The sequence below is a fragment of the Anolis carolinensis genome, chromosome 1 (assembly GCF_035594765.1).
Source record: "Anolis carolinensis isolate JA03-04 chromosome 1, rAnoCar3.1.pri, whole genome shotgun sequence".
In the NCBI taxonomy this organism is placed as follows: Eukaryota; Metazoa; Chordata; class Lepidosauria; order Squamata; family Dactyloidae; genus Anolis; species Anolis carolinensis.
This window is the reverse complement of record NC_085841.1, coordinates 262,618,440-262,631,964: the sequence shown is the minus strand read 5'-3', so window position 1 is coordinate 262,631,964 and position 13,525 is coordinate 262,618,440. Positions and strand designations below refer to the sequence as shown.

Genomic DNA, 13,525 nt, shown 5'->3' with positions numbered 1-13,525 from the left:
CAGAATTGTTGCAAGAAAGGTACTAGCCACATTAATTTCTGCACCAGTAAGAAATAATCCAGCAGCATACCTTTGCTTTGTTCACTCTTCTGTGCTTTCGACGTTTGCGCCGTTTAATCCATGTTCCGCCACTCTTTTTTCCAGCAGATGATTTTGCGTGAATTTTTTTACCAGCTGTTCTCTTTCTTCTCCCTGAATTAGAGGAAAAAAAATTAAAGATTGCTGAATTTTGCTCAGCAAATATGAACTGCAATTTTACCCGTCTGTAATGTGCACTTTCAAATGTGTTGGAAAGTAAAACCAAATAAAGCACTGTATATATGAATTTAGAATCTAAACAGAAATTTTATTCTGAAAAGAACAAATGCTCCAAAGGGTTTCATGCACTAATAATTTTTGAGCCTTGTCAGTTAAACCATATGGAGTAGATTCAGTCTATCCTTCTGAAAATATAAAGCTATCTGCAGAACAGTTTCTTTGCGATAAGATGGTTGCTCACAGAAAAGCCCCGAACACCTTACTTTCCAGATCATAATGATCCCCATTCTCATCATGTCTGCAACAGGCCCAAGAAATAATAATGGCTGACTTATCCATCAAAATAAAACTTACAGATGCATTAATATGTCTAAATAAATTGCCTGAAAAATCTCAAGTACACATAATTAATAAGTTTGCATATGTGACAGGTGATCTGTATTTGCAGGACCCACTGACCGCTAACATAAAACATCTTTAACTTGTATGAACATGCCAATACTCTTCAGTCTTTAAAAAAACCCCTGATGTATACTATTGCTTTGTGTTTCAAAATCATGTATAGATACTATTCTTCCTGTGCCCCCTCCCTCGGATCTTTTGTTGTTCCAAGTTTGCATTTTATTAAGGAAATTGTTCAGTTGTGTAGAAGAAGAATTCTACTGAGAAACATAAACATGAAATAGAAAAGTTTCATAAATAAGTACATTATAATAGCTATAAGCAATGCAGTTTTTATTGTCTCGTACAATTACCTCTTTTCCCTTTCTTCTTGGTTGTGGACCGAGGAATCAATGGTCTCTGGTAAACCGCTGTGCTTAGTCCTGCGGCAACTGCCTCAATTGTTTCATCAAGAAGAGAAGACATAAGGTACCTTGGTACATGCTAAAATCAAGGGCAATATTAACAATTACTCATTTAACTAATACAAACTGGTGTAAAACTGCATTGCATCCAAGGTAGAGAAATCTCCAACTTTCTTCTTCATTCATTTAAAATCCACCTCCCAGGAAGAAAGTAGTGATTTGGGTGATAGATTAAAGACTATGGAGACCAGTGCTGCAATTCCCGTTCAGTCATGGATACTACTGGGTGACCCTGGGTAACTATCTCAGCTCCAAACAGAGGCTTTGGCAAGTCCCAGCTGAACAAATTTGCCAAAAAAACATGTGGTGGATTCACCTTAGGGTTGCCTTAAGTTGAAATGACTTAAGGCACATAATAACTATCATCACCACAAGAAATCTTCCAGGATGCCATTTCCACTTTCAAACACATGACATCTGAGAATTAAAATAATAAAAGGTGAGCCAGACCAAAGTACCTATTGCCTTATCAAGAAAACAGAAGTCCATAAAAATCCCTGTATAATTAGCCTATTATTTTGCGATACCTCCACCAATATTAGGAATTTCCGCCTCTAAATTTCCATATTAATCCATGGTGATAGTACATACACAAAAAAGCATTATTGCCTTTGTATACATTTAATATTAGCCATTGAACAAAGTTGAATCTCTTTCTGACCTGGTATGTTCCTTCAAGTCACATTAGACAAGTTTTCTTAGACAAGAAATACACCAAGGTGGTTTGCTAATGCCTTCCTCTGAAATGTTAACCACAACACTCAGTATTAATTGGTGGTCTTTCAGTCAAATACTAAGCAGGGCTGATCCTGCTTAGCTTCAAATATCAGACAGGATCTGATGTCTTTAGGGCATTTAAGCATACATAGGAAGAAGCCAAGGCTCTATTTGGCAACAATTCCTTGTTCAATATTAACATGCAAAAGCTGATGGGCTTTATTACAGCTTCACTTTGAGTAAGTAGCACTTCAGCGTTGTTTGTTACAGAAAGTATATATATATTGCAAATGGGGATATGTATATCTCAACCTAAGGAGACATTATGTGGACTAAGGAGGCAGAGCTAATCACAGTCACCCAAACATGACCACCTCATACCCCAAGTTCCTGGGGATGTTCATAATACCCCAACAAACCACAGCAAGCCTGTGATCCCTAAAAGTTCTCATGCTGGTCTTGATAACTATTATACTTCCGATTTCAATCCATAAAAGCATACTGCTTCACTGTTCTTTTGAAATTCATCCTATGCCAAATGAGTGTATAGTTTAAGTATACAGATCAAAGAAATGAACCTCCATACATTTTAATAGAACTGGCAAATTACTGCTTCTTGATAGATTCTGCCAGTTTATAATCACATGTTACAGTATTAACCATTACACAAAATCATTCTTTTCACACTGGCAAACATTTATAATTTACATACATAAAGAATGGGGCAATAATTAAATTTGTTTCATCCCTGTACCACATAATACCTGAATTCGCTGTGCAGTGGTTATCCGATTTCTGTTCACTGTTGCGCGCACACGCTCACTCTGCCGTGTTCTAGCTATAGCTCGTGTTCGGACATTAGGACGCAGTCGACTGGTAGTGGGAGTTACATCAGCTATAAGGGAAGCGACCTCTTCTTCACTCACACGGTCTGTTTCTTAAAAGAAGATCTGTGTGTAAGTTGTCAGCTGTGCTTCAACAAGTATCTGAACATCTTTCTAGCAAACCAAATTCAGGCTTTCTCCTAAATTTTCAGAACAAACTGCAAAGATTCTGAAACCAAGAAATCCCTTTCATTTAGTTTCAAGACAACAATCTCATCTAAAACCCAACTGAAATAAGCACATTGAGATAAAACTGTATCCACTAATGCAATGCACTCGGTACGTTTTCACTAGATTTAACTGCTTTGTGTAATGAACATCTGCTCACGAATGTTACCTGAAGTGATATCATGAACAAGAATGAGACTTGTTGTGGTATTGCTCATTTTTATTATTGCCCCAGTAAAAATGTTTTTAAATACCCCAAAATGTTGCCCAAACTCTAGGGAAGAAAGGAAAATCATTTTCTCTTCTGTGTAAGCTTCAAAATGCATTATGAATAAAATACTTGCCAGCATCAACAGGCGTAGCATTTGTAGGTGCACATGGTGGGCAGAACCACTCATCCACAGGTATCTCACTCAGCGGTGGATTAAGGCATTCCATGTGGTATCTAAAACATACACACATGTATTTTCAAGAGGGATGAGGATGGAAGAAATACCACATCTCTTTTTCCAAGGATGCAAGCTACCCTACATGCAAGTAAGACTGTACTATTACTTCCAAAGCCAAGAGGAGCACTATTGGCTTCTATTTATTATGTATGTCTTCTCCCCAAAACAAACCTGGGACAGCTTACATACAATCAATAAAGAGTAAGATTATATTCTTAAAAAATTAATCTCCCTTTGAGACATCTAAAGTAGACCACAGAGACAGAATAGTTGATACTTAATTCTATACTGCAGAATTATCTTCAGAGCACAAACTCCAACAAATTCTTAGTTTATTTTGGCATTAAATGATGGAAGTACTAAGACAAGTAAATGAACTTCTAAAAATAAATGTTTCAAAAGGAGAGCCTAAATCCATTTGGAAGAAAGCATAACTAGCATTTTCTGAATATGTCCAGACAAGACAACCTGGAGGAGAGTTTGGCAGAGTGTGGCAGGAGCAGAAAATAAACATGACCCCTAAACATAAGGTCACTCTACAGAGCTTTTGGCAGTATACATAAGAGGAGGAAGCAGCTTAGGGTCAAATTACGAGCACAAAACATTGGGTGAAAAGCAGGAACTGGGGAAATTTTCAGAAGCAAAGGCTCCTTACCCAGCATCACAACCATCACAAAGCAACAGGCGATCCTCTCTGTCACTTCGGCCACATACTTCACAAAAGGTTGGATCATCTTCCACCTCATCTTCCTGAGACTTTGTATTCTGAACTGGAATCTGAATGAAAGTTGCACATTCTTAGGAAAGTTTGCATCTTCAGGCTAGTAACAACAGATTGTAACCAGGACCATAGCCAGAAAAAAAAATTTGAGGGGGGAGGGGGGGTTGAAACTTTTTTCTAGCAAATCATAAAGAGTAGTTCAATAACACAAAATAATTTAGAAATCAGGCTCCATCGATAAACTTCAGTGGACACTCAAGACAGATAAACCTCAGTGGACAATCATGGGGATTTGGTTAATCAGTTAAAATTCATGAATAAACCAGGTTTTCTTAAAACCTGAAAAATTTCGGAAGGGGGGGTTGAACCCCTAATACCCCCCCCCCCCCCAGCTACAGCCCTGATTGGAACCACACTGAAATTAAATGTTTAGCCTAATACAGCATCTCTATAGCTATCCTTCAGGTTAATCAGAGCTGTAAGTTTCCTTCTGATTCATCTGAGCTGCTTTATCTTTAAAAATTATTTTAGTTGAAGGAATACATCATGTGCAATGAGGGAAACGTATTTTAGGCATTTTTAGCATGGCTTCCTCTAACTAATGGCACAAAAATCACCAAAAGTGAACTGAAGGAAAAATGCACCATAAAATTAAAATTTTAAATAGAGAACATATATAAACAGTATTGCTAAGTGATCAGACGTAAACAACAAAGAATACCTTTACTTAACAAAATCAGAGCCCTGAAAAATATTAAGCTTTTTCCAGATTTATTAATCCATACAACTGAGTGATTCCTTTCAATTTGGCCATTTTTTTTTTAAAAAAGGTTTCCAAACAGAAACAGGAATGCAACAGACAGTTAAATCCAGAGTGGTGGTGGTGGACGTGTGTGTGTGAATTTAGGAGCTGAAGGTAAAAAAGAGCAAGAAGTTAATTTAAAAAGGTCTGCATAAATTGTAAGGAATATTTATTTATTTATTATTTAAAACATTTTTACCCCGCCTTTCTCACCCGAGGGGACTCAAGGCGGCTTACAACAACTGGCAAAATTCAATGCCCCAACAAAATCAACAAAAATCAACAACTCATTTAAACAACTAACAATAATTAATAAAAACATTGCACAAGCTTAAAAACATATAATTACTTATAAGGAATATAATTTCTGAGTTTTGCTCAGTCAAAACAAAACTTACTTTCTTCAAGATTTCTCCACCAAAGCGTACTCTAACACAGATAGACTTGAAAATAATTCGATCCACTGGACAAGAGTTGGCATTCTGCAAAAAAGAATGGAAATTGTAATTTCCTGTTTAGGACAGGAAGTAGAGTCAGTAGCAATCAGGTGTTTAGCTTTGTACCAAGATAAAAGTAAAATTGGTGGATTCCTGAACACTAGTTGAGTTTTTATACTACTCAAATGGTTACATATAAATCACCATGCTAAACTGTAAACTTTGAGTCTCATTTGGGAGAAAGGTGAAACAAAACAAATAACTAAAATAAACAAACTTTATGTATGGGATGAGAATACAGTGGGCCCTTGATATCTGCTGAGGCTTGGCTCCAAGACTCTCATGGATACCAAAACCTATGGATTCTCCTCTTGTGTACAATGATCTCCTATGCAGGACTGCAATTTCCCCTTTTTAAAATATCATCAGTTCCTCTGAGCCTCAGTCTCTCTCCAGCCTCGCCTCTTAGACAGAAGCAGCAAATGAGTGATATATGAAGCTAGAGAGAGACACAAGAATCTATGAAATGGTAGGATGCCGAGATTCCTGATATTTCAGATACTCCAAAATAAAATTCAAAAAATTCTGACATCCATAACACTTCTGGCCCCAAGCACTTCAGATAAGGGAGGCTTAACCAGGAGAGAGAAGGGTCAGGAAGACATGATAAGAGCTACTGAGATGATAGTTTTTGGCAAAACTAAGCATTGATTCAGCAACTGGCCTGAAGCAGTTTACTAGAAAGAGCTTATGACTGTATATGGACAGTACTAACTTGATTTTATGTGATTTTACAGAGTTTCTGCCATGACATATTAGAAGCATAAAAATAGCACTTTTGATTTTTGATGCTTTTTGAAGTGGACATGTTCACTTCATTGCTACGCAATGCCTGATTTCACCTTTCGTCCCAAATGCCTGATTTCGACCCAAAATACAGGCTACTAAGCAACTTGATAGACAAGCCCTTTGATTGTGCCCTCTCCACTGTATAAGCATGCTAGGGGAAATTCTGGAGGATCATTCCTAATACACTCTCCACATATGAAGTTAATACAAAGAAGCCAGATGCCCAGGTTTTTAAAAGTTAAAATAAATAAATAAACCTCTTACTTTAGACCACTCGACTATACAATCCAAGCAGAAGTAATGGGCACAATTCTCAGGTGTTCCAACTGCTTGATCCCTAAATGTATTGAGGCATATTGGGCAGTTTTCAGCATCTTCATCTGAAGAGGATGCAACTCCTCCATTAAATTGTGGTTTTGCTTTAGCTGAGTAAGATGGTTGTTCATTAGCCATTTCATTCTCGTCTTCCTCATCATCATCTTCCTCCTCCTCCTCCTCCTCCTCAGAATCTTAAGAAACAATTAAAAAATTCTAGTATTTAAATCCACATAATACATTTTGGATTGGAATGTTTGCATGCTGTATCACTCTGAAGAGAAGCAAAAGCTGAATGAGTTTCTGAAAAAGCAAGGAGAGGTATTTTCAATATTACATCCTTAGAATCATATGGTACCAACGTTCACAAAAGATCCTGTAAGTCAGAAGACTAGCCCAAGAATCACAGCATGCCCGTTCATGATGTATACTTTGAACTGTACAAGAAGCCAAACAAATAAATATACTATAAGTTCCACAGTAAAATCTAATTTGGGTAAAGGTCAGAACATCAGGACTATTGCTGGCAAGCTGCTCAGTCACAAATTTCACTGGCTGATCAGGAACCAGTCACTTAAATGAACCTTCCACTAACATTATTTGTAATGGACATGACCAATACCACTCTTCTAATCTTTCGATGAATTGTGCCCTTTGTTCTCAAATGTTTTACACATATTAGCTGATTTCTCAATCTTGGATCTGCTCCAGAGTTCAACAGTTGTCAGTCTTATTAAAGAACTGCAGATGTCAACATTATGCCATTAGGTACTAATGAATATAACTGAAGAGGCTTATTATAATCACCTTCTAGATCTTCATCTTCACCTTCTTCATCCTCTTCACCTCCATCTTCATCAATATCATCCTCTTCCCCGCTGCCTGTGTCATCTGAATCTGCACTACTGCCATCGGTGCTCTCTTTTAAACAAGAGCAAACAAAAGCAGATTTGACATGAGTGTTCATACAACACTGTTCTATGAACAGTTGCCAGGAATGGCTATATCAGTGGTTCTCAACCTGAGCCCCCAGATGTTTTGGCCTTCAACTCCCAGAAATCTTAACAGCTGGTAAACTGGCTCGGATTTCTGAGAGCTGTAGGCCAAAACACCTGGGGACCCACAGGTTGAGAACCACTGGGCTTACATACATTCCAAATAAAGCTGTTAGGAAGAGAATCAACTGATTTTAAATGTGATGCCTCAGAAATGTTCTATAAATACCATAGACTGCTAAGACAAATAAATGGGTCATAGAGCAAGTCAGGTTTGCACTTTCCCTAAAATCCAAAATTGCTAACCTGAAACTGTTGTAATCTGGATATATTACAAGAGGTTTTAGGAAAGACAAGTGTTTAGTAAGCAATAGAAAAACATGGTAGAGTAAGGAGACTCAATCAAGAAGACAACAGCTCTCATTTATAGGGTCATCATAAGTTGAACTTGACTTAATGACAATTAGCAATAAAAATTGTTCTCATCAATACTGAATATTAATAGTCACATATGAAACACCATATTACTACAGATATACAACACAGGCATGTGGTAAAGAAGAAGTACTTTTTTTCTTTTTCTTGTCTTATCGAAGGCCACATTTCTTTGAGGATAATAGTTGGGAGGCCCACAATGGCAGCAGTTAAGAGCCAAAGCCAGCGTTGGATCAAGTCAGTATCAAAAGCGGACAGGGTCACTTCTTTCTCTGTCTATCTCTTTTACATACACACCCCAACATGAGAAAAAACACAGATCTAGAAAAGTGGAGACCTTTCAAAATTAAGCTGTGGGTCACCAAGCTGCATACTCCTGACACTTCACTGAAGATCACTGACATTTTTGTTGGAATGCTAGGCTTCATTTGAAGTAAAGCTGATGTTTGTAATTTACATTGAGTAGAAAATAAAATTATCCATAAAAAGTTATACAACCATGAAGCTAAGGAAATACTATAGCCAAATTTCTTGTTGTAAATGCCTAGAATCATAGAGTTGGAAGAGACAACATGGGCCATCTAGTCCAACCTCCCAACAATTTTTTAAAAAACCACACAATTCTGAACAGTTTCACTTACCTGCATCACTGAAGAGCATGGCATTTGTTCTTTTAACTTTGCCTACTGCAGCATTCTTATTTATCAGCTCATCCTGACTGTCATCATCCATTGCAGGGCATTTGGAACTGGCTCCCTAAAAGAAGATAAAAGTAGAAAGCAAACATTTATAAAGAGCACAGAATTCAACATCTAAATCATTAGGATCATATAGGTGCAAACTGAACAAGTATATGTATCAACAATTTGGTCAAAGTCTTTTTAAGATATATGAAGATGTATGAGAACTGAAATTCCAAATAGGTTTAAAGCCAACTTTATCATTGGCAGTCAACCCCACTGTCATGGTGTACCTTCTACTAGCTTTGGCAGGTTAATTAAAATAAAGCCATTTCTGAACAGAGATACTGTTATCATAGAGATCTGTCTATGGTAACAAGGATCCAAGAACTACTGTATTTACTCAAATCTAATGCTTACATTTTTTGGCTAAATTACCTTCCAAAATTAGGGTGTGTATTAGATTAGAATAATATGGTAATTTTAGTGCTGAGCCAAAGCGAAAGGGGAAGCTACTTCAGAGGCATCTGGAGCTCCTATTTGGGGGACGTCGTCTCTAATATAATTGCCTTGGTTCAATTATATGATATGTTGGAATTTGTAGTTTGGTGAGGCATCATAGATGCACCACAAGGTTTTCTTTTTCATTGCTGAAAGCTTTGGTGTTCTAACACTTCTGTTTTTAAAAAAGGAATTATAAGGAGGCAGCCACTGTAATGCACACCTTTTTTGTCCAAATTACAAATAATGCACTTTTTATCACTGCACATTACATTCACCAGGAAATACTTTTTTTTGTTTCAGTGTTTTGAAAATTGAGCTATGCATTAGAGCTGATAGCGCATTAGACATGAGTAAATACAGGTATGTGCCCAAACAAAAAATCTATCCAAAAACAATACAGTAAGACTGCTTCTGAACATATACAGAATGCCTTTGCCTTTCCACAAGGCAACTGGCAAACTGCTCCTCTTACAAAAGGCTCAATATAGCAGACAGCTTTGTTTGAGTAGTTCTGAATTCTCTACAGGCTTCTTTGGGTCTCTATCAATAAAATGCAAAGTACATGTCTGAAGATCTACACTGCATCCACTTCCTTGGCAAATCCTAGCACTACACGCAGAAAGGCTTTAGTAGCACTGATACAGAGGAAAGCAGAAGTAAAAAAGAAGAATTGAGCCTTACTCTTTGCCATCTCACATTTATTTTATGGAGTAAAATTTTCATCTTGTTTTTGAAAATGTACCCACAATTAGAATGAAATGTTTAACAGGTATATAATTAGATGGATGAGGGAAAGAGGCTGAGACAAAGGATTATCAGATATTGCTACACAGTAAAACATAAAACAGAGTGACATCAGGAGGATATTGAAACAGCCTGCCCCACTATCAAATTGCAGAATTCAAGGAAGGGAATTCAGTGTCTTGCATCCAAAACACAAGACAATGAGGCAACAATCTACTCAAGTTTTTCTGGCAGCTTTACCTAACTGCTATGAATACTTGAGCTTGCCTGCCCTATTTTAGGACCTTCTACTCCAAGTGCCTTCTTCATTGGAAAAAAAAAAGATCTAAATACAATGATGTTATCTAAAACTAGTCTGATTTAGATAGCATCATTGTCTGTATTAGATCTTTTGTTTAAAATGGATATTAGGTTTACAAGCTAGTTGGATATTACTCATGTATCTATTTTTAAAAAACAATGATGCACTACTTATACTCTGTGCTGCACAAGAATTTCATGTGATGAAGAAAGCCTAGAAATATTTTAGGTTTTAATAGATTGTAATAAAAGGATTATAATGAAAACAAATCTAATGCACATTGTACAATGAGTAAGAGACTAAAGACTTTCCAGGATTAGGGGACTGAAAAATAAAGATTGACAAACAACTACATTTAATAATTCTTCCTCCCAACTGTTATTGTTTATTTATACAGTGTCAAAAATGGACACAGAACTCTACAAGTAAAACAACGACAAAAAAACAGCCTACCTTGCCAAAAGATGCAATCTAAAATACAATTGTTTATATACACACACACATAGTCAGAGGAAGGAAGAAATGCAAATACAAAACAATACAAGAAGCTACTGCTTATCTGCTGGGCTAGGGACTGGGCCAGTATCAGAAAACGAAAGTGGCTGATAGCTTGTAAATGCTAAACACTAGACCTGAGCGAGAGAAAACCAGTATGCCTAAAAAAAAAAAAAAGCAGCAAAAGAGCAAAACAGGCTGGAACATGGCTAGAATTTAGATCTGTCAAAACAGCAAAATGGTAAAAAATGTGTAGGGCTGAAAAGGGGGTTATGCCTATACAACACAACTGTATAATTGTTCCTGTTGTTATTTAGAAGATGACTACCATTTCTAGAGGAGTTGTGTATACTTTTATCCCTACTAGTACTTGGTAGATTATTACCACTGGGTAGAAAAAGAACCGATATCTTTAATATTAGAACTTAACAGAAATTCAAAACATTACACTTAAATGCTCAAAGAAATATTAATAACATTAGATAAATGATACCAAGAAAGTGAATTAATACTGGTAATTGGTGCAGGTCACATAAACCCGTGTTCAAGAATACGTCAAACTCACTTTTGTGCTGAAAAGCTGTTTAAAAAGAGGTTACCATGAGTGCATCTATGTACTTTGACTGCCGTGATTCAATGTTAGGGAATCATGGGAATTGCGGTTTGGTGAGACACCAGGATTCTTTGGCAAGGAAGGCTAAAAACCTTGTGTTGTCAAAGGCTTTCATGGCCGGATTCACTGGGTTGCTCTGAGTTTTCCAAGCTGTATGGCTATGTTCCAGAAGCATTCTCTCCTGATGTTTCACGCACATCTATGGCAGGCACCCTCAGAGTTTGTGAGGTGTATTGGAAACTAGGCAAGTAGGGTTTATATATCTGTGGAAGGTCCAGGGTTGGAGAAAGAATTCTTTTCTGTTGGAGGTAAGTGTGAATGTTACAATTAATCACCTTGATTACTACTGAAAAGCCTTGCAGCTTCAAGGCCTGGCTGATTCCTGCCTAGGAGAATCCTTTGTTGGGAGGTGTTAGCTGGCCATGAGAGTAAAGACAAAGATATACCATGAGGAAAAGTGTTCTTATCATACTTCAAGGAACCACTGACCACATAGGGAAGCTGATGAAGAAACACAACCTACAAACTATCAACAGACCCACTAAGGAAATCCAACAAATGCTACGTTCAGCAAAGGACAAAAGGGATCCTCTCACCTCTGAAGCCGTCTACCGTATATCATGTACCTATGCACAAGTCTACATAGGGACCACCAAACGCAGAATTGCCCAAACGCAAATCAAAGAACATGAAAGGCACTGCAGGCTAATTCAACCGGATAAGTCAGCCATTGCAGACCACCTAATGAACCAACCTGGACACAGTATATTATGTGAGAACACAGAAATGCTGAGCCACACTAACAACCACCATAACAGACTGGCTACCAGTATTACAAAAAAACCCTCTAGAATCAGGACAGTAAATAAAGAACAACATTCTGAAAACAGGGGAATTCCAGACACGAAACAACCAGGGCCAGCCAACAACTCCCAACAAAGGATTCCCCCAGGCGGGAAGCAGCCAGACTTTGAAGTTGCAAGGCTATTCAATGCTAATGAAGGTGGCCAATTGCAACATTCACACAGACTCAGGCAGACAAGAGTTCTTTCTCCCACCTGGACCTTCCACAGATATATAAACCTCACTGACCTAGTTTCCAATATACCACTGAACCTTTGGAGATGCCTGCCACAGATGTGGGCAAAACATCAGGAGAGAATGCTTCTGGAACATGGCCATACAGCCCGGAATACTCACAGCAACCCAGCTACAGATCTTATAAAACTGCAAGTCCCACGGTTCCATAGCATCGAGCCATGGCAGTTCAAATTATGTCAAACTGCATTATTTTCACAGTGTAGACGCACCCCTAGTTCAGACAGGCAAACAGCCTCCTGGGCCTCTCCTTTCCTGCTACGAAAATTCCTATCAATAGGGAATCAATTCTAAAATGGGGGCCTTTGACATGGCGCCAGAGTCACAAGAAGGCCTTTCCCCTTCTCTTTCCACATTCTGGCGACTCCAAAACAACAACAGCAACGTCAACAGGCCTCCCCTCACCCCATAGGAATAGGCAGAGGGATCTCCTGCTGCTCACCTGTCAGGAGGGGACCCAACCAGGCTATGCAACAGGAACCAACAGCAGGACCGCAATGCGCACGCGCGGCCCCCGCTTCCGGTGACGGACAGAAGGAACGAAGAGAATACTCCGTGAGGATGGAGAAAACGCCGGACTGCTGCGAAGGCCGAGGCCGCCCCGGAAGAGAAGTGAGCGCTACATCCGGGTGGCCGTACGCGGTGGGCGGGCCAGAGGGAGGAGGACGTGTCGGGCTGTTCTATTTCGGTACCAGGGAGAGGGAGGAAACTGCGAGCCAATCGCCGCGTGGGCTAATCCTCCGGGCGTGCCGATGCTTCAGGCAGGGTTCGTGCGCATGCGGACTAGGCGACGGCGCGCTCCACTCAGCCTCCTTCTGCGCATGCGCCCAGTTGAGGAAGCTCAAAAGAAGTTGCGCGTTGTTCCGGAAAGGAGTATTACCTTTGCACAATGTTCCTATCTATCCTGTAGAAACGATGCAGTTTAATCACTCCTGTGGCTCATAGCTATGGCACCGTAGGAGTTGTAGTTTGGCAAGGTCTGAAGCCTTCCCTGCTAGGGCCCGGGCTGTGGCGCAGGCGGGAGAGCAAGCCAGCTGCAATTAACTGCAACTGACCAGGAGGTCATGAGTTCGCGGCCGCTCGGAGCCTATGTTTGTTTGTCTTTGTTCTATGTTAAAAGGCATAGAATGTTTGCCTATATGTGTAATGTGATCAGCCCTGAGTCCCCTTCGGGGTGAGAAGGGCGGAATATAA

General features: G+C 39.0%; 1 protein-coding gene across 3 annotated transcripts in view; it reads right to left on the bottom strand.

The window, feature by feature from the left end:
- phrf1 (PHD and ring finger domains 1) overlaps window positions 1-13,067 on the bottom strand; it is a 33,848-nt gene extending 20,781 nt beyond the window's left edge. The window contains exons 1-10 of one of the 3 annotated variants that reach the window (XM_016993516.2): window positions 12,774-13,067; window positions 8,538-8,652; window positions 7,274-7,387; window positions 6,416-6,660; window positions 5,264-5,347; window positions 3,998-4,119; window positions 3,238-3,338; window positions 2,606-2,772; window positions 1,014-1,143; window positions 71-192 (exon numbers count right to left, since the gene is read on the bottom strand). In XM_016993516.2, coding sequence (XP_016849005.2) covers window positions 71-192; window positions 1,014-1,143; window positions 2,606-2,772; window positions 3,238-3,338; window positions 3,998-4,119; window positions 5,264-5,347; window positions 6,416-6,660; window positions 7,274-7,387; window positions 8,538-8,628 — 1,176 coding nt within the window. In that variant the 5' untranslated portion in view covers window positions 8,629-8,652; window positions 12,774-13,067. Of the gene's footprint in view, window positions 1-70; window positions 193-1,013; window positions 1,144-2,605; window positions 2,779-3,237; window positions 3,339-3,997; window positions 4,120-5,263; window positions 5,348-6,415; window positions 6,661-7,273; window positions 7,388-8,537; window positions 8,653-12,773 lie in introns of all 3 variants that reach the window. The other 2 variants (XM_016993515.2, XM_062967586.1) reach the window with 2 other exon arrangements.
- Between the last annotated feature and the right edge of the window lie 458 nt (window positions 13,068-13,525).